The 27,606-nt window shown below is 40.4% G+C and overlaps 1 protein-coding gene across 12 annotated transcripts in view; it reads right to left on the reverse strand.

The window, feature by feature from the left end:
- The window catches only part of CDK14 (cyclin dependent kinase 14), a 662,541-nt gene that overhangs the window by 500,100 nt on the left and 134,835 nt on the right, over positions 1-27,606 (reverse strand). For all 12 annotated transcript variants that reach the window (XM_086397990.1, XM_086397994.1, XM_086397995.1 and 9 more), the window contains one exon: positions 6,380-6,628. In XM_086397990.1, the coding sequence (XP_086254116.1) occupies positions 6,380-6,628 (249 nt within the window). The remainder of the gene's footprint in view (positions 1-6,379; positions 6,629-27,606) is intronic.

Below are 27,606 nucleotides of genomic sequence, written 5' to 3' on the forward strand. Positions count from 1 at the left end.
CCATAAACCAATGTGTATTAAAATGAAAGCAAAGAAGAGCAACTGAATGAATAAAGGGAAGACTGCAGACAGGATACAAACAAAAATTTTGAGAAAAAATTTTGGGAAACGAATGGATAGGAGGTCACTGACAAGGACGATGACCACAGATGGAAACCAAGAATGGGAGTCAATGAGAAATAGGTCCATTCCCACTTCAGAATCCCTGAAACACTCAAGAATCGGAAGCTGAACTTCAAGGAGGGGTGAAAACCAAAATGATTGGTCAGATTAGATTTAAAGAACAAGTCCTTTCCCCTAGACTCTCCCAATCAGGTGTCTGCCCATCCCTGATCCCGGGACAGGTTTATTCTCTGAAGAGGTAGAACGTGAAAGGCTCATAACTAGGACACCAAGAATTATGAAAATCAGGATTAAGAATCAGATTGAATGAAAACAATGCACAAAAAAGGGCCTGAGCCCCTTCTTGATCATCTCTGGAAACAGCAACTAGGCTTACATATCCTAAAATCTAGATTGGTCGTTCAGCTTTGGAGGAATGAAAGGATGCTCCTGACAGCTACTAGGAGATGGACCAGTCCAGACTGGATGAGGCCAATGGAGGACCATAAGGACAACCTCAGGGGACAAAAACCCAACAGATTGCCTCATTCTGATTTGTTTCAGAGGAGTTTTCTAGTTTTATCAAATAGTTTGGGGCCTCAATTTGTGATTAAAATTCTATTAATTAATTGTATTAATTGCAAACAAGTGAAAAGAAGAGGTAAGTACAAGCAGGAAAAGCAAAAAGTTGTGCAAGCAAAGAAAGTTAATCATAGTACACTATGTGACCTCACTAACAATGGTATGCACATCATCTCAAGATTGTAAATACTGTATATTAACTAAAGGCAAAAAGTAGGGAAGGAGACTTCCTGGTGGTGCAGTGGGTAAGAATCTGCCTTGCAATGCAGGAAACACAGGTTCGATCTCTGGTCGGGATTCTTGCCTGAAGAATTCCACGGACAGAGGAGCCTCATGGGCTACAGTCCATGGGGTCGCAAAGAGTCAGACACAACTGAGAAACTAACAGTTCTAAAAGAGAAACTTCCCTTCATCGATGACTAGATTACCTTGAGGTGAATTTCATGTAGAAATCACTGAAAATAAATGCTTAATCGTCTGCTTTATTTACCAGTTTTCAACACTAATTCTTTTCTTTTTTTTTTCTGGCCATACCACACAGCATGCGGGATCTTACTTCTCCTACCAGGGATCTACCCAGCACCCACTGCAGTGGAAGCCTGGAATCTTAACCACTAGACCACCAGGGAAGTACCTCAACACTAATTCTTCTTTGTCCTTATAGTGGTATCTATTGGGTTTCGTATATTAATGTTACAATCTGCAATCTAACTTCTCTCATTGTTTGTAGTATTTCCACTGATTCTTTGGTTTTTTCAAATATAGCATCATAAATCTGTAATAAGGAAAACTGTGCCCCTTCTCATTTGCTTTCGTTATCTGTAGAGATGATATGCTACTCCTTATTCTCTCTCTTTTTGACAGGTTTGTATGGGATTCAACCAATAATTTTTCTATTGGTTATTTTTAAGGAAAAGGAATGTTTCAGTAGTTTGAGAAGGGTATGACCAAGATAGCTTTTCTAGCTTTATGGAATAAAGTTCTTTGCTCTGTTTTCATGAAGTAAAAAAAAAAAAAATGTAAAAAAAAAAAAAATATATATATATATCACACACATTGAGATTTCCCCTTTTGCTTCACTTCAACACTTCTTTCTGGAATTTCTTTCTCCCTATTGAACCTGCCCTGCACAGAAGTCTGCTCAGTACAAGGCTTTGCCCTGAAAAGGTGCTTCAATCTGATATTCTAGAGAACGCAAGGAGAAAGACCAGCAGACACCCCGTGGTCTCTGGGCCCGCATCCGCCCACAGGTGCATCAAAGTCCCCTCCATGCGCGGCTGCTGTCCTCACAAGGCCCAAACATGCTCCTGGTGGCCATGCTAGGGCTTCCTGGCTCTGAGAGTAGTCCCTAGTCCCCTGGCCTTTCCTGAGCTTCCTCCACTACACTTTCTGATAGCACATGCTTCTTAAAATTGCACGCGGTTTGCTCCCCTCACTCCTCTTTTGAGGTTCCCGGAGAAACCTCCTCCTCTTTATTTGCTGCCGATGTTGCCACTGCCACCCTCCCTGAGTCTGCCCCTGTGTGACACACACACACTGCTATATTTAAAACAGATAACCAACAAGGACCTACCGTATAGCACAGGGAACTCTGCTCAATATTATGTGACAACCTAAATGGGAAAATAACCTGAAAAAGTACAGATAACATGTGAACGTATAACTGAATCACTTTGCTCTGCGCCTGAAACCAACATAACATTATCAATCACCTATGCTGTGCTGTGCTTAGTTGCTCAGTCATGTCTGACGCTGCGACCCCATGGACTGTAGCCCGTGAGGAGCCTCTGTCCATGGAATTCTCCAAGCAAGAATCCTGCAGTGGGTTGCCATCCCTCCTCCAAGGGATCTTCCCAACCCAGGGATCAAACCCAGGTATCCTGCATTGCAAGCAGATTCTTTACCGTCTGAGCCACCAGGGAAGCCCAAGAATACTGGATTGGGTAGCCTATCCCTTCTTCAGGGGATCTTCCCAATCCAGGAATTGAACCAGGGTCTCCTGTATTGCAGGCGATTCTTCACCAGCTGAGCTACCAGGGAAGCCCCATTAATCACCTATACTCCAGTATAAAGGACTGGACTTGCCTGGTGGCTCAGACGGTAAAGGTAAAGAGTCTACAATGCAGGAGACTCGGGTTCAATCCCTGGGTTGGGAAGATCTCCTGGAGAAGGAAATGGCAACCCACTCCAGTATTCTTGCCTGGAAAATCCCATGGACAGAGGAACCTGGTAGGCTACAGTCCGTGGGGTCGCAAAGACTCAGACACGACTAAGCGACTTAACTTTCACTTTCCAATATAAAATAAAAAGTAAAAGAAAGAAGATGGTGCTGGAGAAGACTCTAGAGAGTCCCTTGGACAGCAAAGAAATTAAACCAGTCAATCCTAAAGGAAATCTACCCTGAATATTCACTGAAAGGACTGATGCTGAAGCTGAAGATTCAATACTTTGGCCACCTGATGAGAAGCGTCAACTCACTGATACCCGGAAAGATTGAAGGCAGGAGGAGAAGGGGGTAACAGAGAATGAGATGGTTGGACGGCATCACTGACTCAATGGACATGAGTTTGAGCAAATTCTGGGAGATAGTAAAGGACAGGAAAGCCTGGCATGCTGCAGTTCGTGGGGTCGCAGAGTTGGACAAGACTTATTGACTGAACAACAGCAACAACAAAAAAAGAAAGAGAAATACAGAATGTATCAGACAAGTCTCAACTTTCCTTGAAAAGAATTTCAGCTGATTCCTTATTTCAAATTACAATTAAATATCAAAATCCCACCATTGTTATTTATACTCTGATGTACACATTGACTTTTAAGGTTACATGACCCCTAGTAGCAGCAAACACACCCAACACCCAATCCTGGTTTCTAAATACCATGCTTCAATAAAAGGAAACAGCGCTCTCTGGAGAAATGGCTGAATCTGGGTCTGGGGCTGGGAAAATACAAGATAAGCCAAGAGCAACTTGTAGGACAAGAAAATACGGAAGTGCTAAGAAAACACTCTGCATAATAGGCTCTAGGTTCATCCACCTCTTTAGAATTGACTCAAATGTGTTCCTTTTCATGGCTGAGTAGTATTCCATTTTATGTATGTACCACAGCTTCTTTATCTATTCACCTGTTGGTGAACATCTAGGCTGCTTCCATGTCTTGGCTATTGTAAACAGTGCTGCAATGCATACTGGGGTACATGTGTCTTTTTCAGCCCATGGGAATTTGCAATATGACTGAGGGAACTCAAACTGGGGCTCTGTAATAACCTAGAGGGGTGGGAAGGAGATTCAAGAGGGAGGGGACATATGTACACCTACGGCTAATTCATGTTGATGCATGACAGAAATCAAACCAATATTATAAACTAATCATCAATCAACTAAAAATAATAAAATATTTTTAAAAATATTAAAAAAAATTTTTATATATTTTTAAAAGGTACATGGGACAAATTGGAGAAGGCAATGGCACCCCACTCCAGTACTCCTGCCTGGAAAATCCCAGGGATGGAGGACCCTAGAAGGCTGCAGTCCATGGGGTCGCTAAGAGTCGGACACGACTGAGCAACTTCACTTTCACTTTTCACTTTCATGCATTGGAGAAGGAAATGGCAACCCACTCCAGTGTTCTTGCCTGGAGAATCCCAGGGATGGGGGAGCCTGGTGGGCTGCCGTCTATGGGGTCGCACAGAGTCAGACACGACTGAAGCGACTTAGCAGCAGTAGCAGGGACAAACATTGAAACACAAACACTACCATATGTAAAACAGATAGCCAGTGGGAATTTGTGGTGTAACACAGGGAACTCAAAGCCTGTGCTCTGTGACAACCTAGAGGGGTGGGATGCGGTGGGAGGTGGGAGGGAGGGTCAAGAGGTAGGACATAGTATATCAAAGGCTGACTCATGTTGATATATGGCAGAAACCAGCACAATACTGTAAAGCAATTGTCCTTCAATTAAAAATAAGTAAGTAAGTAAATAATAAACATTTCAACAATTTTAAAAAAAGGGGGATGAGACATCTCAAAAGGACACAGGGGCCAACCTAAAAGAGCTCCCAATGACCAACGACTGAAGCAGGAACAATCTGAGCAACAAACGAAATAATGCACCATTGGACAATAACTAGGATTGAAGATGAAACACAGAATAACTAGTTTAATTTGATTTTCATATAAACAGTGAATACGTTTGCCTCATTGCACTATCTCAATGCCAATTTCTATATATCATATAGATATAGGATGACAAATAACATTATTAAGATAACTATACAGTAAAATGGGGCTTCCCTGGTGGCTCAGGTGGTAAGGAATCTGCTTGCAATGCAAGAGACCTAGGTTTGATTCCTGGGTTGGGAAGATCCCCTGGAGAAGGAAATGGCTACTCATTCCAGTATTCGTGTCTGGAGAATTCCATGGACAGAGAAGCCTGGCAGGCTACAGTCCATGTGGTCACAGAGAGTCTGACACAACTGAACAAATAATATATATAGTAAAATACATTTATAATTCTCTTGCAATAACAGAAGTTTAATCATTCTCAAAGATTCTTTTCATTTCTTCTCCGTGATACTGAATCTAAAAGTTTTCCCAAGTGTTAGTGTTGTATGCGTGACCTAGACAGACACTACACTGCAATCATAGATAAGATTACAGGGACCAATTTGGGGAAACCCAGATAATCAATTCTCCTCAAAAATGTTGCATTAACAATATTTATTTTCACTTCATTAACAACAACAACAAAAAACCTGTGACACAAGACTTTCGTAGTATCCCACACTTTAATTAAATTGAAGTGTCAATATTCTAGCAGCTGACATTTCTCGCTTTTTTTTGACCATCATGGAATTTAATATTTAAAGTCTGCGAAATGGAATATGTTTCTTAGCAAGACGACAGAATCAAATGCTCTTAGCACTCTTCTCTTACACTTTAAATTCTTAGATTATGTCATAAAGTTCTTAAGTGTGGGTTAAATTGGAAAATTACTGAATTTCAAAAGATCATAAAGCTTTTTTTTTTTTTAACAATGTTAAATGAAGGCCAGTCTTGGAAAGATGAGTTTCAATAAAATTCTTTACAGTCAAAAAGCAGCAATCACCTCTGAACTTTATACCTTCTTGGGCCCAAAGGCAAGACTTGCTTTAATACAGATTGACCTCAGAAAATTTCCTTGTGATGAATGAGATTTCTCTTTATAAGATCAATTTCAATGTCTAGCTCCTAATTTTTAAAATATTGACAATGAAAACCAACTATAATAAGACAAGTGAACAACTTTTAACAAGTATTCTGAAATGAAATTCTTCGTGAATCTCTGTCAAATTCAAAACTATCCTTACTGCCTGCCAACACCGTAAAGTTTGAAAATCCTCTCCAAGAGTTTGAATTACTCAAGGAGTTTAAATGACAAATTCCTCTAACTGGAAACAGCTAGGGAAAAAAAATAATTTTTCCAAAAATAAGTTTAATCATTTTTCATTGGCTTGCTGGGTGCCTGTGAATCAAGAATTTGTATATGTAGTTGGTACTTGCGCATGCCTGCACACTCTCTTCCAGAAAATGTTGAACCACCTAAGGAGAGAATGCATAATAATGCACTGATAAAGCCACCTGCTGTCTCCCTGCACAGCGTGCCAGAGAGACACTTGCTCTGCTCATCCATTGGTAAGTCAGAAGACCGCACTCACCGAGCTGGGGCTGGAGTGCCGCCGAACTTTAGGAGACTCTTTGCCAGCGGAGGAGCTCTTATTAAAGTTAATGCAAGCATTGTTCTCAGAATGCACCCTCTTTACTTGATTAGTGGGTTTCTCAAACGGGTCAAAAGTGCTCTGTGTCCTCTGAACCCTGACTTTCTTATCCTCAGGAATTGTGTCCAGGGGTTTGATCACTGAGTCCATTCCTGGGCAGTTTCGTGTGGACATCTTTGTGACACATATCTGGAGGAAAAAAGAGAGAGAGAAATTAAACTCAGATCACTCCACTGAAACTTTAACACAAGAGGATTTATTATCTTACATGCCCATTTTTATCTCAGGAAATACCCCTAAAGGCTATATTCTAAAAGCTCTGCTAAGTCACTTCAGTTGTGTCGGACTCTGTGTGACCCCATAGACAGCAGCCCACCAGGCTCCCCCATCACTGGGATTCTCCAGGCAAGAACACTGGAGTGGGCTGCCATTTCCTTCTCCAATGCATGAATGTGAAAAGTGAAAGTGAAGTTGCTCAGTCGTGTCCAACTCTTCTCGACCCCATGGACTACAGCCTACCAGGCTCCTCCGTCCATGGGATTTTCCAGGCAAGAGTACTGGAGTGGGCTGCCATTGCCTTCTCCATTCTAAAAGCTACACTAGCTTAAACCACAATATGAAAAACTCGTCGCCATCATTCCACTTACCATACTTGCTGGGGGCTTCCCTGGTAGCTCAGATGGTAAATAATCTGCCTGCAATGCAGGAGACCCAAGGTCAATCTTTGGGTTGGGAAGATCCCCTAGAGAAGGAATGGCTACCTACCCTGGAGAATTCCATGGACAGAGGAGCCTGACGGGGTCGCAAAGAGTCAGACAGACTGAGCAACTAACACTTTGATTATATTCGCTGAGGGCTGACACTAAAAATGTTATCCCTAAAACAGGAAGCTTAACACCTGGACTGCTAGTGCCCTGAGGTGGTTCTCGAACTCCGTTATTTATTTTACCTTGACTGCAAGTGGCATTATTTCTGAATCATTAAAAGATGGATAAATTGCCTTTATTTTTTAAAAAAAATCAGTTCAATTAATTCAGAAGGCCATTTTAATTGATGGGCCATCACAGAAGCAACTAACACAGCTAGAGAAAAACATGACTATGTTCTTCAAAACTTTAATACATGTTTAAAGCTTGTACATGTAAAGCTTGAATACATGTTTAAAATATGTATACATGTAAATACATGTAAAGCTTTAATACATGTAAAGCTTGAATACATGTTTAAAATCTATCCCCATCTTGATTTCATCTCTAAACTAGAATGGAGCATATAAAAGGGCTAATGGTTAGAGATACTGAAAGTTGAAAGCAATGTTTTTTCTAATACTAAAACTAACAGATGAAAAGGAAAAATAATACCACAAAGAAAAACACGGAACGACACTCATTTCAAAATTTTGTTTGTATTACTCTGTTATACCCCTATTCCTTCTCAATTTTATTCATTCTCTTCTGGCATAATCTGAACCCCTCTCGTTTTATTTTAGTCTCTCTGATGTTTGCTCCTTGTTTTCCACTGTATGTTCCAGCTCTTTCATTCTCCATATATTCTCGAGACATTTTTACTAGTAACTTCATGGCCTCTAGCTTGCCTGTAAAGTAAGGTAACTTTATTATGCAGTCTAAAGAAAAGATAACTCTGAATTTGCTTTTAAAGTTTTATTTTTTTTATCTTGTGAAAAGTTTCCACATTCCTATTTAAGAAAGCAGGAAAACAGACGGTATCTAAGAAAATCTCATATTGTTAAAGTAAACATTTAAGTGTCTGAGTAATACATATGGGATGATTCCATACTGGAAAGAAATGAAACTATGTGTATGGATATAAATATATTAAAAAAAAAAATATATATATATATGACAGAGATATTTGTGTGTGTGTGTATGAGCACATATTAATATAAAGGTATAGAAGGAAATACACCAAAGTGTTAAGATACCTCCAGATAAGCAGACCTGAAGGGGCAAAGGGTAAGATTGCTTACTTTTTACATACCCCTGTATTTTTTGAACTGTATAATAAACATGCTTGACATGTAATTTTTTTGAAAATAGTAAAGTGTATAATTAAATTATTTCAAGTTACTGAAGCAAAATTTGGATTAAATACCAAGTATCAACTCTGTGCTATGAGTGTATCTGAAATACCAAGCATAGGTTGAATTTTAATTAAATCCAATAAGAAGGAGATCAACATACTTTTTACAATACCACAAAACTGCTGAAGATATCTTTAAAAGACAAGGCAGAGTCCTCTACTCCTGATCAAGAGCTAACGATTTATCACAATATTAAATGCATTCAGTACTTTTAAGAGTTCATGTGTTCCTCATGCAGATATGAAAGCAAAAAGCAGTAGATGTGATATGGATATGAAACCACTCATCTCACTGAGACAACTGAATTGCAACATATAAACACATGAACCTGAGGAGTCAATGAACCCTAAATATAAGAAATCTAGAGAAAATGACACGAAGGTACATCAAAATCAAATTGCTTAAAACCAGTAAAACAGAGAGTAGCTTAAAAAGGGGCCAGAGGGAAAAATGTACTTTAAAAGAGAAGACAGGAAATATTTGGGAACTAAACAATAGGGAATTAGAAAGTCTCTTGAATTAATTGAATAAAATCTCTTGAACAGAATATCAAAATAGATACAGCTTAAACAGTATTTTAACTGTAGGAAAATTTATAATAGTAAATGCATTGAGCAGGAAAAAAAAAGTCTCAAAGTAGTCAGAGTACACCTTAAGGGATTACTCTGGTGGTTCAGTGGTTAAGAATCTGCCTTGCAATGCAGGGGATGCGGGTTTGATCCCCGGTCAGGGAACTGAGTCCCACAAGCCTCAGAGTAACTAAGCCAATGCATCACAATGAGAAAGCCCACGCACCGCAACAGAAGGTCCTGCATGCCACAACTAAGATCCCAGGCAGCCAAATAAATAAATAAACTTGTTTTTAAAAAAGAATACCCCTTAAAATACTAGCCATAAAAAGAACATTTATTAGAACCTGAAATAAGCAGAGAATTAAAATAATGAAAATATCTCATCATGGAAATAAATGAAATAGAAAATGAAAAACAGCAAAGAAAATCAATGAAACCAAAAGCTAGTTTTCAGAGAAGATTAAAAACAAACTGATACACCTCTAGCCAGACTGATAAGAAAGAAAGGTAAATAACATGCATTGCCAATAACAGAAATGAGAGAGACAACAGCACTACTCATTCAACAGATATTATCAAGAACTTTATGCCAATAAGTTCAGCAACTTAGATGAAGCAAATTCCTTGAGAGACAAAAACTACCAAAGTTCACTTGAAAGCAAAGTGATTTCAAAGAAATCAAAGGTGTAACCAAAAACCTTATCACAAAGAAAATGCCAGGACCAGAAAAGATTGCTGGTGAAGTAAACCAAACATTTAAGGGAAAAAAACACCAATTTCACAGAAACTCTTCCAAAATATTAAAGAGAAGGGGATACTTTGTCACTCATTATATGAAGCCAGCATCATTCTATCACTATAACCAGACAAAAGTAAGAAAACTACAGATCCATTTCTCTGATGAATATTGATTAAAAATTATTGGCACATTTTTAACAAACTGAATCCAACAACATATAAAAAGAATAATAAGTAAGGAAAAAGTGGCATTAATCACAGGAAGGCAAGGTTGGCTTAATACTCAAAAAACGTGTAATTCACCATTTTATTACACAACATCAGAAATCTCTAAAATGGCTCCCTGTGATGGCCACTTTCAGGCAGCCACACTCTTCTTTCGTCTGCAGATCTTCCACGTGGGCTCTATTTGCTGACTTAGATCCAATAAACAGAATACAGCAGAAATCACGGGCTATCACTTCTGAGAGAAGATTATAGAAAGACTGTGGCTTCTGTATTGGTACCTCCTCACTCCCATCCCGTCTCCTAGATCACTATCCAAGGCAAAGTCAGCAGCCTCATCAGAAAGTGGTTCTGTAGAGAGGTGCATTTATGAGAAGGACTGCCAACAACCACATCAGTTGAGCCTTCAAGTGTGACCACAGCCCCTGCCCCTGCTTGACTGGAACTTCATACAAGACTCTGAGCCACAGACACTCAGGTAAGGAGTCCTAGATTTTAAACCAACAGTAACGGTTAAACCGAATGCCTTTCTCTCAAGAACAGGATGTCCACTCTCATCATGTTGACTCAGCATTGTATTACAAGCTCCAGACAACGCCACAAGGCAAGAAAGAAGAAATAAAAAACATCCACATTGAAAAGGAAGAAATAAGACCAACTTTATTCACAGAAGACATTATCATCTATGTTGAATGAAATCTACCAAGAAAAAAGCAAAAACACTAGAATTAACATGTTTATCAAGGGTACAAGATCTAAGATGAACATACAAAAATCATTTGTATTTTCAGATACTAATAATAATCAGAAAGTTTAACTAAAAATAACACGATTTATAACAGTTTCAAGCAATATAAAATATTTAGTGATATATCTGACAAAATATGTGCAAATCTGTACACAGAAACTATAAAGTATGCTTGAGAAAAATAAAACAAAGGGACCAACCAACTCACGGGTCTTTCAATCCACTGTGATACTTTCAGAAAGAAGTTAACCTCTGTGTTTCAGCCATAAAATACTGAATTTCTTAAAAGAAGATTTAATATAACTATCAAGCAGGGTGATAAATGTGTATGAAATGATAACATAAACAGGTACAAATGGGGGTTGAATGGATACAATGATAATGGGAAAATGATGACCACATTTGAACTCCAACCCTATCCTTGAAAGTAGCACCAGGAAGTATAAACCCCATGGAAACTCTTAATTTTGCCAAAGAAAATATGGAGCTAACACAGCACCGTACTTAACTCTACATTCTATTTTTTATTCAAGCTCTTTGAACTACCTTAGTAAATTCGACTTTACCAAAAAAGTTTTTTTTTGGCATATTCATGAGGAAATACATGGGAAAAACTCCTGCAAATGTATAGGGAGATTTTACTATAAAATATAACATTTTAGCACACATACACCAGCACACCATAGCGGGGGAGAAGGTAAAATGACAAATGTCACTTCAACGTGTTGGCAGAGGAAAGAAGAGCTAAAAGGGCACCTTCAAAGCTAAAAAGGAACGAACTTACTTCTTAGCCAGTTTATGATAAACTCAGATAAACTCATATCAGATAAACTCATATAAACCTTTCATTTGCTTCCTGCCTCCAACTCTGAGAAAACTAATATTCACACGGTTTTTTGTTAACTTTAAGAGACACAGGTACATTGGATCAGAAATTCTGATAACTCTTTAAGAGAAACTGTTACAGAATACACTGTGATTAAAGCCTTATCTCCTTCTTCATGCCTTATACTAAGAGCCCTACATTAACATGTTTCCAGTCGGGTAGCATCCTACTAAACAGACAAGCACGATAATTGTAAACATCAGTGTAAAGTGTACACCTGTGGAAAACCAAGTTCTCTAAAGCCATGAAGACAAAAAAGGCAGCCCAATTCTAATTTTTAACAGGAAAAAGTATTTCAACAAAATTTTCTAAAATTAAAGTATTTCCCACAAACATTCTTAAATATTTCATGTTTATCATTTTTGCTATCTACTAGCAAATAACTAAATACAAGTAGAAAACAACTACAAATGCAAAATAAACTTCTGGGAAACAGTATACTTATTCAAATACATGCCTTGGATGTTACTTTACTTACTACATTCACAACCATACTTCTTGCTAGTCAGTTTCTAATTCATATGATAATTTAGAAAGGTATCAATAATCTGTGGTGGTTTGCAGAGTGTCAGATTTTCCAGGCAGCTCATCAGAAGAACACACGGGAGACTCAGCATCTTCTGATGCATTTCCATGCAGGCAAGGATGTTGTATATATCACTTAACCCTTTCCTTACTGGCTCAGTGCTTGGCCCACAGTAAAGCGCAACAAGTTTCTCTAGAATTAATCCACCAGATTTAAGAGGATTCATCCAAATTATCAGTCTTCATGCTCTCTTGCTAAAAGGGCTGAAGTTCTGCAGTATTTATTATTCAAGATCTACTGTTACGAACAAACCAAAACACACACACACACACATACAGCAATCTTGACACACAAATAATAAATATACATATATATTCATAAAATGCTGTCAGTAAAAGTATTTTTAAACTACAAGCTCATTGTGATCAGCAGAATTCTACAACACCCAATTCACCTTTCTCTCTCTCTCTTTAGTCGCTCAGTCGTGTCCAACTCTTGCGACCCCATGGACTGCAGCCCATCAGGCTCCTCTGTCCATGGGATTCTCCAGGCAAGAATACTGGAGTGGGTTGCCATTTCCTTCTCCAGGGTATCTTCCCAACCCAGAAATCGAACCCAGGTCTCCTGTATTGCAGGCAGATTCTTTACTGACTAAGCTATGAGAGAGCCTTTGAATAATACCCTTCCATTTGAGAGTGACTTTGATGAGATATCACACCACGGTTCCTTTATGTGATATGACAAATGGGAGAGTGGCCTGCTGGGCCTGACCTAGTCAGCTGAGCCCTTTAAAAGCAGAGCATTTTCTCCAGTTGGCTTCAGAACAGAAAGTAAGAGATATGATCTCGCTAGCCTGGAAGAAAGTCAACATTTCATGCTATGACTGCCTATGGGGGCCACAGGGCACAGAATAGAGGGTGGTTTCTAAGGGCTGACAGTAGTTACTGACAACTGGAACAAATGGGACCACTGTCCTACAACCACAAGAAAACGAGTCCTGCCAACAACCAGTGAGCTTGTAAGTTGATCCCAAGCCCCTGGTGAGATGCACGGCCATGGCCAACACCTTGACTTCAGCCCAGTGAGACCTAGAGAAGAAAAATCAGCTATGCTGTGTCTGGACTTTTAAACTACAGAAACTGTAAGACAATAAGCTAATAAGTATGTAGCGATGCGTTACATACCAACAGAAAACTAATAAACTTGCTTTAGTGAAATTGCCTGAAGCACTCAGATATTTGAGCAGAATGTTCTTAGAAATATGTTGCAGGTACCACTTTCTCTACTGATACACTGTATCAGATCCAAGAGAGATACGCAACATTTCTAAGGATTGCTATCCATAAATGACCATATTATTGGTAGCTTTCTGCATGACATAACTCCATCAGCAATATAAAACCCATGAACAAATTCTCCACATAACTAAATTAATACACAATTTATGCTCGTGTCCCCTTCACTTGGGTTTGTATGAATAAAACGAGTATCAGGCCCGCTTTGTGCAGGTACCTTCATGCAGGGAGAGTAATCCATACTTGCGTTTTCCACATAGGGCAAGGTGACTGTTCTGGAAAGTTTCAAGTTTCCAGTATTTAGGACCAACAACTTAAACTGGACCTGGCCATCTCTGTTAACCACAGCACAACAGAGAGCAGGATCCAGGCCCTGCAGAAGGATACGGGGAAGCAGCCTCGCTGATCTCATTAACTCATCAGGGAGGGGTCTTGCCCACAGAAGGAGCCAGGCAAGGTGAATTAAGAGTGGCCCTCATTCCCTTTAGCTGCCATTTCTGACTTTCCTGGTGACTCAGTTGGTAAAGAATCCACCAGCAATGCAGGGTTCCATCCCTGGGTTGGCCAGATCCCCTGGAGAAGGAAATAGCAACCCACTCCAGTATTCTTGCCTGGAGAATTCCATGGAGAGGGGAGCCTGGTGGACTTCAGTCCATGGAGCCACAAGAGTCGGAAACAACTTAGCAACTAAACTACCGCCACCGTATAATTAAATTATTAAAGCGCACATGGTGTGCGAAGAAAAGGGTGAGCTGACAAGAGTCCTAGTGTAAAAGAGGGTTCTAGAAGGCAGATTATACACTGGGGCTATGCTCCAGTGCCCAAGGCTTCGCTTGAATCCTTCCATCAACCTGTCAGCAATCTAAATAATACTGTGTGTGCGCCACCCTGAGTGCGCGCGCCACCCTGAGCGTGCGTGCGCACTTAGCTGCTCAGTTGTGTCCAGCTTTTTGCAATCCCATGGACTGTAGACAGCCAGGCTCCTCTGTCCACATGATTTTTCAGGCAAGAATACTGGAGTGGGTTGCCATTTCCTTCTCCAGGGGATCTTCCCGAACCAGGGATCAAACCCACATCCTTGACTTCTGCATTGGCCGGCAGATTCTTTACAACTGAGTCACCCAGAAAGCATGTGGGCTACATTTGCACCCCCAAATAGAATATTTCTTCTCACAACAAAATGCTTGTGGTTGGTGCAGTAGAAGTCTTGGTGACAGAATCTCTATGAAAAACAGAGGATAAAAGCATAATATGTCAAACTGGAAAAAAAAAAAATCAGCAGGAACCCATAACTTCAAAAAGGCAGATTTTTTTTCAACTACAGAACAGTAGTCCTTTGATCCACTGTTAACTTTCATGTGCTGCCCCAGTGCCCAGATCCTGGTCTATGTTCCAATTTTCCACTGTGAAGAAAGAGGAATCCTTGGAAGCAACCTGATTCCAGGTCACAGGGTAGGAAGCACAAAACAGCTGTGAAATACCCAGCTGTTACCAGAAAATTAAGATTCTTTCAAAAATGTCAGGGACAATGTTAGAAGGACAAAGGAATCTGGATATAGGGATTCCTACTGGTCAAGCTGTGATTACATAATTGAGCATCAAAGAGAAAATAAAATTATGGTTAAATGGAACAAGTGAGTTATGGAAAGACCCTGAGTTCATTCTGATTTTGAGAGAGAAAAGTCAATATTAAGGGGCAAATGGCAGTTGTGAGGAAGGATGAATGTAACAGGATCCACGGTTGGCTTTCACATGTGGAACTGTGAGTGAGCCAAGCAGTGCCAGAAAAAGTAGGAGCTGAACCCAACACAGGAGTGGGTGCTCAAGGCTTGTGCAAAGAGGGTCTATACAGCCCAAGTGCGCAAAGAACGGCAAGGCAGGATGTTTCGACAACAGACCAGGTCAATATAACACAGCAATAAACTAAAGGGCCTAAGCAATGTTTTACAAAGAATACATTTAGTGGAGAGAGACCAGATGGTAAAGAAATGTGATGTCATTGTGGAAGACATTTTTTGGAAATAAGTTAACTTTTTAAAACTAAGTGAAATTTAACCCTTAAACAGAAAATTCAATTCAAGTGCTAACCAATGACTCAGATCTGAATCACTCTGGAAAAAATCAACAAGCCTTTTGTGGACCACAATAGTCAAACGTGAGTTTGAGCAAGTTCCAGGAGTTGTTGATGGACAGGGAAGCCTGGCGTGCTGCAGTCCATGGGGTCGCAAAGAGTTGGACACGACTGAGCAACTGAACTTAACAGTCTACAACTCCAGATCTTGTAACCCCAGCTATTCTGCGAAGCTATTCTGTGGATTTGTAACAATTACACAATGGGCTTCCGTGGTGGCTCAGTGGTAAAGAATCTGCCTGCCAAAGCCAGAGACATGGGTTCAGTCCCTGGTTTGGGAAGATCCCCTGGAGAAGGAAATGGCAACCCACTTATTCTTGCCTTGGAAATCCCATGCACAGAGGAGCCTGGCAGGCTACAGTCCATTGGGTTGCAAAAGAGTTGGACACGACTTAGCAACTAAACTACAACAACAGAAAAGATTACACAATCCCAAGAAGATTCAAAAACATTATTACTGAAACCCTTAGAAGGAATCTAATTAAGTAGACCCATATTCTTAGGAAGGCATAAAAAGAAATATAGAAATAATATGAAATTAATTAAACCCAGTGCTGGTGTTTTAAAATAGGATGAGCATAAGTGTGGTAATGTAACGTGCAAGAATATTTGTGCATGTTTTCCTTGTTTAAAAAGTATCTGAAATACGTTAAGATAATCTGTCACACTAAGTATTTGAAATTAAGGGAATTTAATTAAGGCAGTAATCAGTACTTAAATAGATTGAGACAAATTGGTTTTCAAAATTACATTAACTACATATATTTTTAATGATGTGGGCACTAGCTGGGGATGTTCCAGGCACAGAAGACTCTTAGACATGATATTCACCATCAGCTTTCACTGTCCTTTGCTCAGCACAGGGCACACCAAGCCATAGACTTCCTCTTACTCCAAGCCCTGGACCAAGCCAATCACAGGGAATAGCTACACCAGCAGCACTGCCTGAAAACAACAGACATTCCAATGTTACCAGGAAACAGGATATGTTTTCTCTGTGACGGCATTTTTTCACACTTCCTTGATCCACTTAGAAACTGAAGTGACAAAATTTACATAAGCAGGGATGTCTGATGGTACTTGAAAACAGAAAAAAAGAAATCATCACAAATACCAAAATAAACTTCTGTTCCTTTCTTTTTTTCGGTAAATTCAACAGAACCCAGAATTTCAAACATGGTTAGAGGTGCACCCACCCATTTAGACGTTCATCGGAATCCATTACTTCGGTTCACTCATCATTAAGAGGGGTCTGTATATAAGCTCACAGACTGAAAACTCAGTAAAAATTGTTAGCAATTCAAACAGTGTTGGAGGCTCCAAAAGTCACGGTTTGACCTACAATTTTAGCTTGGAGCTATGTAAAATCCAGACAACTGTCTCCCAAACTCACAGCAGTGGATTTGAAACAGCACAACTTAATTCTGTTAAGGTTGGCACTCACTGCAAGCAAATTCATTGGGGCCGAAAACTGTCCCTTTGAATCAACCATTTTCTGACGAGCGGCATTTTACTGGGTTCAGAGGGTGATCTCTACTTCACTCCACACTCTTTATGAAGGCAAACACCAGAAAAAGAACCGGCTTCCATCATGATCTCCTGACATTCATAAAAGGCATATCCATGCCAGATTCAATGCAAAACTGAAAGCAACACAATCCTGACACGGAAACAACCTCTTCCATCTGTTTTCCCCTCATCTGTGACCCAGTGAGGGCCTCGTGGCTTTGTCTTACTCAGACAAAAGTCTTCTTCTCTCAAAATCTGCTCCCAATTAAAAAGCAATCCTCAGTCATTCACAAGTCTTTGAACACTTAAAATCAGAGTACCACTTCTCCCTGGGTTATTTGAACGTTAAGCATTATAGGATAAAAAGCTTCGTCCACTGTAAAGAATTGGTGAATGGGGAATGAAGGGGGAGAGGATAGGAGAAATTTCTAATGCCACTAGAATCGTAATTCTTAAGTTGCTTTCATCTCTAACCTAAACCTGCAAGACCTAAAAGCATGCTGTCCTCTCTTTGGTTGTAGCCTCCTCTTTTCTCCTCTGTGTGTACGAGTGTGTATAGCAGTGACAGTGTGAATGACTACATGGAACAACAACAAAAAAAAACAGAATGCACTCTCTGTATGTATATAACGGGATATATGCCCGAGAGTCCTTTCACTTACAACTGTATTTTATTAGAACCAACATCTTGCCTAAGATCACCTTCAGAACATTAGCAAATATATAGGCAAGCATGCCACCCTTATTACCCATACTACTCGGAGGGCTTCCCTGGTGGCTCAGTGCTAAAGAATTTGCCTGTCACTGCAGAAGACTCAGGTTCGATCCTCGAGTTGGGAAGATCCCCTGGAGAAGGAAAGGACAACCCACTCTGGTATTTTTGCCTGGGAAATCCTGTGGACAGAGGAGCCTTGCAGGCTTCAGTCCATGGGGTTGCAAAGACTCGGACAGGACTTCGCAAATAACTACAACAAATGTCTCAGAACAAATCACTTCAATTGCCTGGGTCTCGGTCTTCTCATCTGACACAGCTGGAGCAAACGACTCTTCAGGCCTTTGACAGCTCAACCTTTCCATTACAAACTCCAGACAGCAACTTACTGCTGGAGGTTGTTTTTGTTCAGTCGCTCAGTTGTATCTGACTCTGTGACCCTCTGTGACCCCATGGACTTCAGCATACCAGTCTTCCCTGTCCTTCACCATACCCCAAAGCCTGCTCAAACTCACGTCCATTGAGCTGGTGATGCCATCCAACCATCTCATCCTCTGTCACCTCCCCCTTCTCCTCCTGCCTTCAATCTTTCCCAGCATCAGGGTTTTTTCCAATGAGTCAGCTCTTCGCATGAGGTGGCCAAAGTATTGGAGTTTCAGCTTCAGCATCAGTCCTTCCAATGACTATTCAGGGCTGATGTCCTTTAGGATGGACTGGTTTGATCTTCTTGCGGTCCAAGGGACTCTCAAGAGTCTTCTCAAGCACCACAATTCAAATTCCAGCAACATCAATTCTCTGGCACTCAGCGTTCTTTATGGTCCAAATCTCACATCTGTACATGACTACTAGAAAAACCATAGCTTTGACTATATGGGTATTTGTCGGCAAAGTGATGCTTCTGCTTTTTGATACACTGTCTAGGTTTGTCATAGCTTTCCTTCCAAAGAGCAAGCATCTTTTAATTTCTGGCTGCAGTCACTGTCCACAGTGGCTTTGTAGCCCAAGAAAATAAAATCTGTTACCATTTCCACTTTTTCCCCTTTGCTATAAATTACTATTAATATTCACTGCTGGTAAATGATTTTAAGTAGAACAACTACAAAGATAAGACCAGACACATAAATTCACTTCTCTGTGCTTCATTTTACCTTTTCTTTCTCTTGGGATTTTAGGATTTAGAGAGGAGGCAGGCTCATACCAGGAACACCTCTCCTGAGAGCTCCAGCCTCCGTGGATCTTCCTTAACTCTCTAGTCCTGGCATTGTCTCAGTGACAGCGTCCGGGGCCTCTTGGCTGAGGGGTTGGTTATGAGCAAGCAGCACACGGCAGCAGTCACACTGTGGGACACTGGTAACCCCAGTCCTGTCTACTAAATGCTAGTCATGTCCCTGTGTCACGGTCATTGTCGCAACCAAAAATGCCCGCAGTAAGAACCACACCTGTTTAGACTGTACCTCATAACCTGTCACTTAAATACATGCCGTCCAATGTGTTTTCATATAAGCTACTATGGAATTTGTTCTCATGCATTTGGTTTATCTGCTGGGGTGGGAGGAGGCGTTTGTCTTGCTCTGTTGCTCATGTATTTTTATTTCTACAACCAGACTGCAAACACCTGAGCAGAGAAACCACACCTTCCATTTTTTTCATATTCTCAGAGCTCAAAAGACAGCAGGAAATGGGTACTCTGATAATAGTTATTCAGAGATGGATTGTTTTCCTTATTGTTTCCTTTTTTCTTAGTTTAAGCCTTCCCTTTTAACTAAACATAGGCCATTTCACGGAGAAGGCAATGGCACCCCACTCCAGTACTCTTGCCTGGAAAATCCCATGGACGGAGGAGCCTGGTAGGCTGCAGTCCATGGGGTCGCTAGGAGTTGGACACGACTAAGCGACTTCACTTTGACTTTTCACTTTCATGCATTGGAGAAGGAAATGGCAACCCCCTCCAGTGTTCTTGCCTGGAGAATCCCATGGACAGAGGAGCCTGGTGAGCTGCCATCTATGGGGTCGCACAGAGTCGGTCAGGACTGAAGCGACTTAGCAGCAGCAGCAGCAGGCCATTTCAAAAATGAGTCCTAAGAAACTACGTACAGTACAGTGAGGTACCTTCTGAGACCAGTTCTTCCCCTGTCAATGAAAAGGCTTCACCAGCCGTTCCCACTAGCCAGAATTCTGTTACTGGAATTTAACTTTAAAATGCTTTTTTTTCTACTGACTGGTTTCTTTGGGGTCTGACCTAATTTCATTCAGTCTGAATCTGTCAGCTAATGGACACGGCTGAATGGAGAACTCTTGAGGACATCACATTCCTTTATGCCACTTCAGTGACTGTAGTCTCGTTACGTCCTGCCTGGGCTTCAGTGCTTATCACCAAGAGACTCAATCCTGGTTTTCCTGATTGTATTATGAAATATGTAGGTAGTCTTCCCAGGAGTTTAAACTTCAATATGCATTACTAAAATGATTTTATTGAGTTGCTTTCCCTTCTGGTATAATTATACACTTGATTTAAATGTAAGAGATTCAGTTTGCTTAAAGGCTGGCATAGACAGAAGCATGTATTTACTGACCTCTAGGTTCTTTATTTTATACTATTTCTACACTAAAAACTAACTAGCCCCAAAAGGTCAAAAGAAGAAAGAAGAAGACATTTGAAATTTTCTGACTCCCACTTGATATCCAATATGATATGCTGGTTAAAATTCCATGATTTCATAATGACAAATCTAACATGAGGTTGAATGAACACTCACAGTAAGGGCTGAAATGCCCTCTCTGCTGTTAGTTGTTGTCTGTTTTTTGGAATGTGGTTATTTTGGGTGATCAGGATTTCATCTGGAATAGTCTTTACCCCTGGCTGCCCTCAGAACGCCAGCACAGACATCACCCAGGATCACAGGCCCCGCCCTTACCTCAGTCCTCCCGAACTGGAACCTACATTTTAACAAGACACCCAGGGGATCTGTGTGGACATTAAAGTCAGGTGCAATGCTCTAACGCATGGAAGAATAGTAAAGTCTGCAGCTACGGTCAAATAAAGAACTGAGATTGTGAAAGAAGTCAAGCTTTAGAGAGGCAAAATCTGTTTCAGTCTTTGTGTACAAAATAAGTGATAATCATTTCAACATTCCTTGGGTAGCATTTTTGCTCAAGCTTCCCAACAGATATCATGGTAATTTCAGCTAATTCCTTTATATAATTTTGAACTCTGAAGACAAATTCTCCAATAAGATACACCCAATATATACATGAATTTTTAAAAAGCAATGGGATTGGAGCATGTGAGGAGTAGAGAAGACTACACATAGATTATAAGAACACAAGTAACATTACTTCCTGTGTAGAAACTTATGGAATTATGTGTTTCTAATGCAGAAGCCATTGTTTTGCTCTGCTGCTGCTGCTAAGTCGCTTCAGTCGTGTCTGACTCTGTGTGACCCTATAGACGGCAGCCCACCAGGCTCCCCGTCCCTGGGATTCTCCAGGCAAGAACACTGGAGTAGGTTGCCATTTCCTTCTCCAATGCATGAAAGTGCAAAGTGAAAGTGAAGTCGCTCAGTCGTTCCTGACTCTTAGTGACCCCATGGACTGCAGCCTACCAGGCTCCTCTGTCCATGGATTTTCCAGGCAAGAGTACTGGAGTGGGGTGCCATTGCCTTCTCCAAGTTTTTCTCTGGGCCACTATTATCTGTGAAAAAAATTACCACGTAAGTATTCTAAGGAGAATTGAATAGAGAATTTCACTTTATTCTTTATCTACCAGAGTTTATGTGGTAACTTTGAAAAGAAAAAAAAAGAATTCAAAGGAAGTCACTTCAGGATCCAGAAATGAAATTTTAAAAGGCACTTACATATACGAACCGTGCCATGTACTATAAAACAGGTTAAAAAAAAAGCCCTCTGCCTATGAGACGTAACTGTTCATTTCCTGCCCTAGTCTAGACAAAGGACTGGAACCCCTACTCCCAAACAGAAGGACGGGCAATTCTCTGCAAGTCTGGGCCTCTTTCCTAACTATTTCCAGTAAAAACTTGCTAAATATCTCCAAAAGGCCCAGAGGGGGAAAGGAGATGATGTGTGAATTTTCTGCTTCCCACCTGACAACCGTAATTATATGCTGGTTAAAATTCCATCAAGGGGCTTCCCTGGTGGTCCAGCGGTTAAGAATCTGCCTTGCGATGCGAGAGACACAGGTTTGATCTCTGCTCTGGGAAGATCCCACATGCCACAGGGCACCTGAGGGCCGGCGCTGCAGCTACTGAGCCAGAGCCCATGAGCCACAACAACTGAAGCCACTCTCCTGGACCTTGTGTCCGCCACAAGAGAAGCCATGGCAAGAACCCCGCACGCCGCTGTGGAGAGGGACCTCTGCTGCAGCGAGAGAAAGCCCACGTGCAGCAACAAAGACCCACCAAAGCCCTAAAAATAATAAACAGATCTTTTAAAAAATTCCATCATGAAAAAAAGGGAGCCATGGGTGTGACGGTCACATCATAAGCCACATGAACACAGGGTGTTGGGAGGTGAAATGTTAGCATCGACATCTTTATTGCTTCCCCCTTCCCATCTAGAGCCAGAGGGCTCAGAAATGGACACATGAAATGAGAATGCGCATGCACGAAACAGGAGTGGCTTTACTGAGACTCCACAAAGCAAAAGCCTATTCTAACCCACAGAACTCCCACAGCTGCAGTGGGGAACTGGAATACCCACCCTCGACCCAACAGGAGACTTGAGCTACAGAACACGGCTCACACGGCATGGCTAATTAGTTGCTTCACTGAGACACTACTCCCTTACAGCTCTTACTCTAGAAAAAAGTCTGTTCCTGCAAATAGGGACTTTTCCTCACCTCTCTCATAGAATTTACAGGTTTAAATAGAGCTTTTCTCTTTATTAGGTTTTGTTTGGGGTCCTACCTGAGAAGGACAAACCAGGCTGTGTTTTCAAAGGACCCCATACCATGCAGAGGTACAAAATAACCCAGGGAGGGGCGCTGACTAATACTGGGGCAATGTTAAAATGTTGTTCATGTCAGAAGCACTACCAACCAATAAAGAGACCAGGCTGAACTCAGAGTCGTAGATGTTTAAAATCAATAACATGGTCAGACTGCTTTCTGTACACATATGCTTAGCATTTGAGGGGGTTTTTTTGTTTGTTTTTTTAACATCATGAGGACAAGAGAAACTGTCGTGTGTCTCAAAGGCTGTGAAAACAAGAGTCTCAATGCCTTCTGAATTCTGTTCCTAGCCTCACTGCACCACCCACAGCTTCTTTGTACTAAACTAGCCTAGTTCTTCCTTCATGTTTAAACGTTTCAAATATCTGTAGCTCACTATTCTGTCCCTCATGCAAGATAAAGCATCCAGAAGGTAAAATAACATTAAAAATATAAAGCTGAAACGAGACACTACTGCAGGTACTTACTGATCCATCAGGACCTGAATTTCTTTCCCCTGGTAACCATATGAACAGCATTTAAAAATAAAGATTATAAATATGTTTAAATTCCTTCCCTGAAGGAGAAATAAAATTGTGTACTTTCTTCTTACTCTCAAACAGATGGCTGTATAAATAAACACAACTTCTATCTCCTCAACTATGATAACCATTTTTTTTAATAACATCTAAATGTATTATTAATGCTTGGGAAATAACAGTGATCAATGTCGAGAGTGATGCTAGAAAGTTTAGAAGTTTAATGGTTTTATTCTAATAAAATAAATCTAGATGCAAACCTCACCAAAGAATTCAGAAATATATAGGGCACCACTCAATATAGAATTGACTTCTGAAGCTCTTAAAATTTTCAGAGAATCATATATGGGTCACTAACCACACAGAGCTCATGAAGAGAAACATAGGGAACAATGAACCTCTGGGCAGAAAATGGAAGTATCTCTCAATGTAGCTTTAACAGCTGGCCCATCTTTTGTAAAGAACTAAAATTTCGACAATAATAAATTCGACAGCAATCCATTAATAATGAAGTCCTGACTGCTTTCATGAAGACTGGTTCTGTAAACCTTTCCCATGACTGACAAAATTCAATAGTGAATCCTAACTGAGATATTCAAGGTGAATAGAGCAGAACAGTGGGATATACACGCCCTGCTGTTTGGCTGCCACCTGAAAACAAGCCCCAGTGCTTCCAGGAACATTTCACTGTCAGCTTTGTATTTTTAGCAAGATCTCATTTAGCTATGGAATAAGCCACTGGAGCAAATTTGTATCAGTTGGGTCAAAGAGGAAATGTACAGAACATATAATCCTTCCCAAACCTGCCAGGTTGTAACTAGAATACTGAAGACTTTTTTCTTTTATTCACCTTTTATACCCAAACCCAATAACATTAAGAAACTGTCACATATGCCCAATAAACTAGCAAACTGGAGAAGGATCTTGGGCAAGATTTGATATAAATTGATAGAAAAGAGAGATGGAGATCAAGGATTTCTAGATGACCATAACAATGATAATGAAGGCTACTGTGTGTGCTCAGTCATGTCTGATGTCTGACTCTTTGTGACCCTATGGACTGTAGCCCGCCAGGCTCCTCTGTCCATGGGATTCTCCAGGCAAGAATACTGGAGTGGGTTGCCATTTCCTCCTCCAGGGGATCTTCCTGACCCAGGGATTGAACACATGTCTCTTGTGTGTCTGCGTCAGTAGGCAGATTCTTTACCACTGAGCCATCTGGGATGATGGCTATTATTAAACTCTTTTTAAATGAGATAGTATTTTAAAAGTTTCATAAGTAGTTTCTCAATTAATCTCTACAACACCCTCAAGAGGTACAATTATCATCCCAGTTTCACAGATGATTAAATTGAGGCCCACAAGAGTTACCTAACATGTCCAAGACCACACAGAGCATGCACAGGAAACGGGAATTATTTCAGGGCTTTGACTGTGAAGCCCAAGCTCTTGACCACCAGGTTATCTTCCTTACATGTCCCTTGGGACTTAGATCCTGAGAGAAATAAGGAAAGCACAGATCTGACCTGCCACACTTCTCTCACTATTTCTCCTGATACAAAAGAAAAGTGCTTTTAGAACTGAGCAAAGTAACTGCTCTGTGCTTTGAGGTTTTCCAACCCATCCTTGCCACCTCCTCATCACTTCCACCCTGTAAATTTAACATGCTTTTGACTAATCTGGCTCTCAATCTTATCAAAAGTTGATCCTCATATCAAAAGTCAAGGCTGAAAATCAAAGTATTAGGGTGTATGTGGGTGGGGGCAGAAAGCAAAAGATTTATTAAGAAGGACAGACTGATGGGGAAGATGGGAAGGCTCAGGCCTCTTCCCATATATGCTTGTGTTTCCTGAAGTGACAGTGTTAGTTGCTCAGTTGAGTCTGCCTCTTGGTGACCCTATGGGCTGTAGCCTCTGTCCATTGGATTCTCCAGGCAAGGATACTGGAGTGGGTTGCCATTCCTCTCTCCAGGAGATCTTCCTGACGCGGGGATCGAACCCAAGGCTCCCACATTGCAGGCAGATTCTTTACTATCTGAGCCACCAGGGAAGCCCTGTGTTTCCTGAAGAGTATGTTAAAGGCATGGATATAGTGTTGATTGAACCCATCTAAGAATCATCATATTGGTCAATGGTAGATAAACAGAGACTCTAGAGCCTTAACTCGGCTTTCTAAAAAAGATCTACGAGAAAGTCATTTAGATTTAATAGTAGCATCAGGAAGAAATGTGAGAAGGAGAATGCCACACTGATGAAGCCAGGCTGACCTCATCCAATGGAAATCTGCTTAATGGGCATGACTCTTGTCCCCTTTCTCATTGTCCTCTAACTCAGAGATCTGTGATTTGGGGGCTGGGTGTACACTGAGAACAGCACTGGGGAGTGGGAGAAGACTTGCGGTGGGCATCGAGAGATGAGTGCAGTCTCACCCTCCAACTGGCCAGATGAAACGAAGATGAGTCAACTGGTTAAAGGACTGACTGCTGAAGTACCTCCCAGTTCTAAGAGTCTCTGGTTCTGCAAGAGGATCTCAACATGATCAGCCTTTGCTTATAAAGTTTTTATTTAACAGACTAGAAGCAGAGTGGGTAAAATCTGAATGTTCACAATGACAAAACCCACAGTCCAGCCTTCCGCTATATATTTCAGATGACAGTTGCTTTCTATAAGCAAAAAATTCACATGAAAATCTCACTAGCCCAATTACCATGCTCAACTACCAGGCCATGTAAAGAATCCAAATGAATATATCCTTGGATCATTCCTTAGATCAGTGCATTTCTATTCCTCAATCCTACACTGCTTTTTAGTATTTCTAAATTATCCATATTTATTAGATGTCCATAGAAGTCGATATGGGAACTTGCTTTATTGAAATTATATGGGGGGGGGGGGCGGCGGGGAGACTGCTGTCTTTTCCATATTAAAAAAAATTAAAGCATACATTAAAAAGGAATGAAATTCTGATATACGGTATAACATGGATGAACCCTGAAAACACATTGGATAAAATAAACTAAACACAAAAGGACAAATACTTTATGATGCCACTTGATATGATATGACATACCAAGAAAAGGCAAATTCATAGACACAGATGTAGACTAGAAATTACCAAAGGCTGGAGACAGAGACTGGGGAGTTATCACTTAATCGACACAGAACATCTATTAGGGATGATGGAAAGTTCTGCACTTGGACAGCAATGATGATAGCAAAACATTGGAAATGTACTCAGGCCAATAAATTACATACCTAAAAATGGTTAAAATGGAAAATTTTGTGCTACATATATTTTTCACCACAATTTTTTAAATGCAAAAAAATGAAAGTATATAGTGTATGTTTCATAACTGCCCCAAATGAAAAAATTTAAAAACGTCTCCTTGAACTATTTTAAGGAGTAGATTGTAAGTTTCCTGAGGACAGGGACTAGCTATGTCTCAGCAGTTACACTGCTACTCAGTAGACTCTCCGTAAATGCTTGTTTAATAAACAAATGATTAAAAGATATAAATAGAGGACAATTCTAAGTAGGAAAATACAAAAAGCATCAAATTTACTTATTCATGAGAGAGTATAATGGGGCATATTGCTGAGAAAAATACCAAAGCTACGATCCCTAAGCTCCTTCAGGGAAGGCAGTATATCTATCTCATCTTTACTCCCTTCACAGCACATCTCAGGATGCCTCATAGAGTAAATGGCTGATAAATGTTTGCAGAATGAGGAATTTAAAAAAAACTGATAGGAAAATCAATCTTATTAACTGCTCTACTATTCTCCTTTTAAAAAATTACTTTTTGCAAACGTACAACTCCTGCCACAGGACAAAAAAAAGAAACCTCATAGCTTACAAAAAGCGAAGGTAAAATATAAATAACTCGAAGATATCACTCTCAGGAAAAGAAACAGCAAACACAGTCACATCATGTTCTGAGCAGAAAAAAAAAGTTGTTTTCTTTTTTTTTAAAGGAACAACTAAAGTATAGAAAAGACAGCTTGTATAGTTCATCTCCATTTTTTAGGAAAAAATAAATGGTCAAAAATAACAGAAAATTTTAACTATCTTTGGAAGAAAATCCAAATATTCCTTGCCAAAAATTAACGTCTGACCTTTACAATAAATAGTTGAGTGAATACAGAAGACTATTTAAGGTCCCCCTTAAAAAAATTCTAGTGAACCCAAACATTATCACTAATTCTCTCAACTAGCCTATCAAGTAATCAAGTGTTCTTTC

The sequence above is a fragment of the Bos grunniens genome, chromosome 4 (genome assembly GCF_055505025.1).
Source record: "Bos grunniens cultivar Pamir isolate PY7600 chromosome 4, Bosgru_T2T1.0, whole genome shotgun sequence".
NCBI classification, from domain to species: domain Eukaryota; kingdom Metazoa; phylum Chordata; class Mammalia; order Artiodactyla; family Bovidae; genus Bos; species Bos grunniens.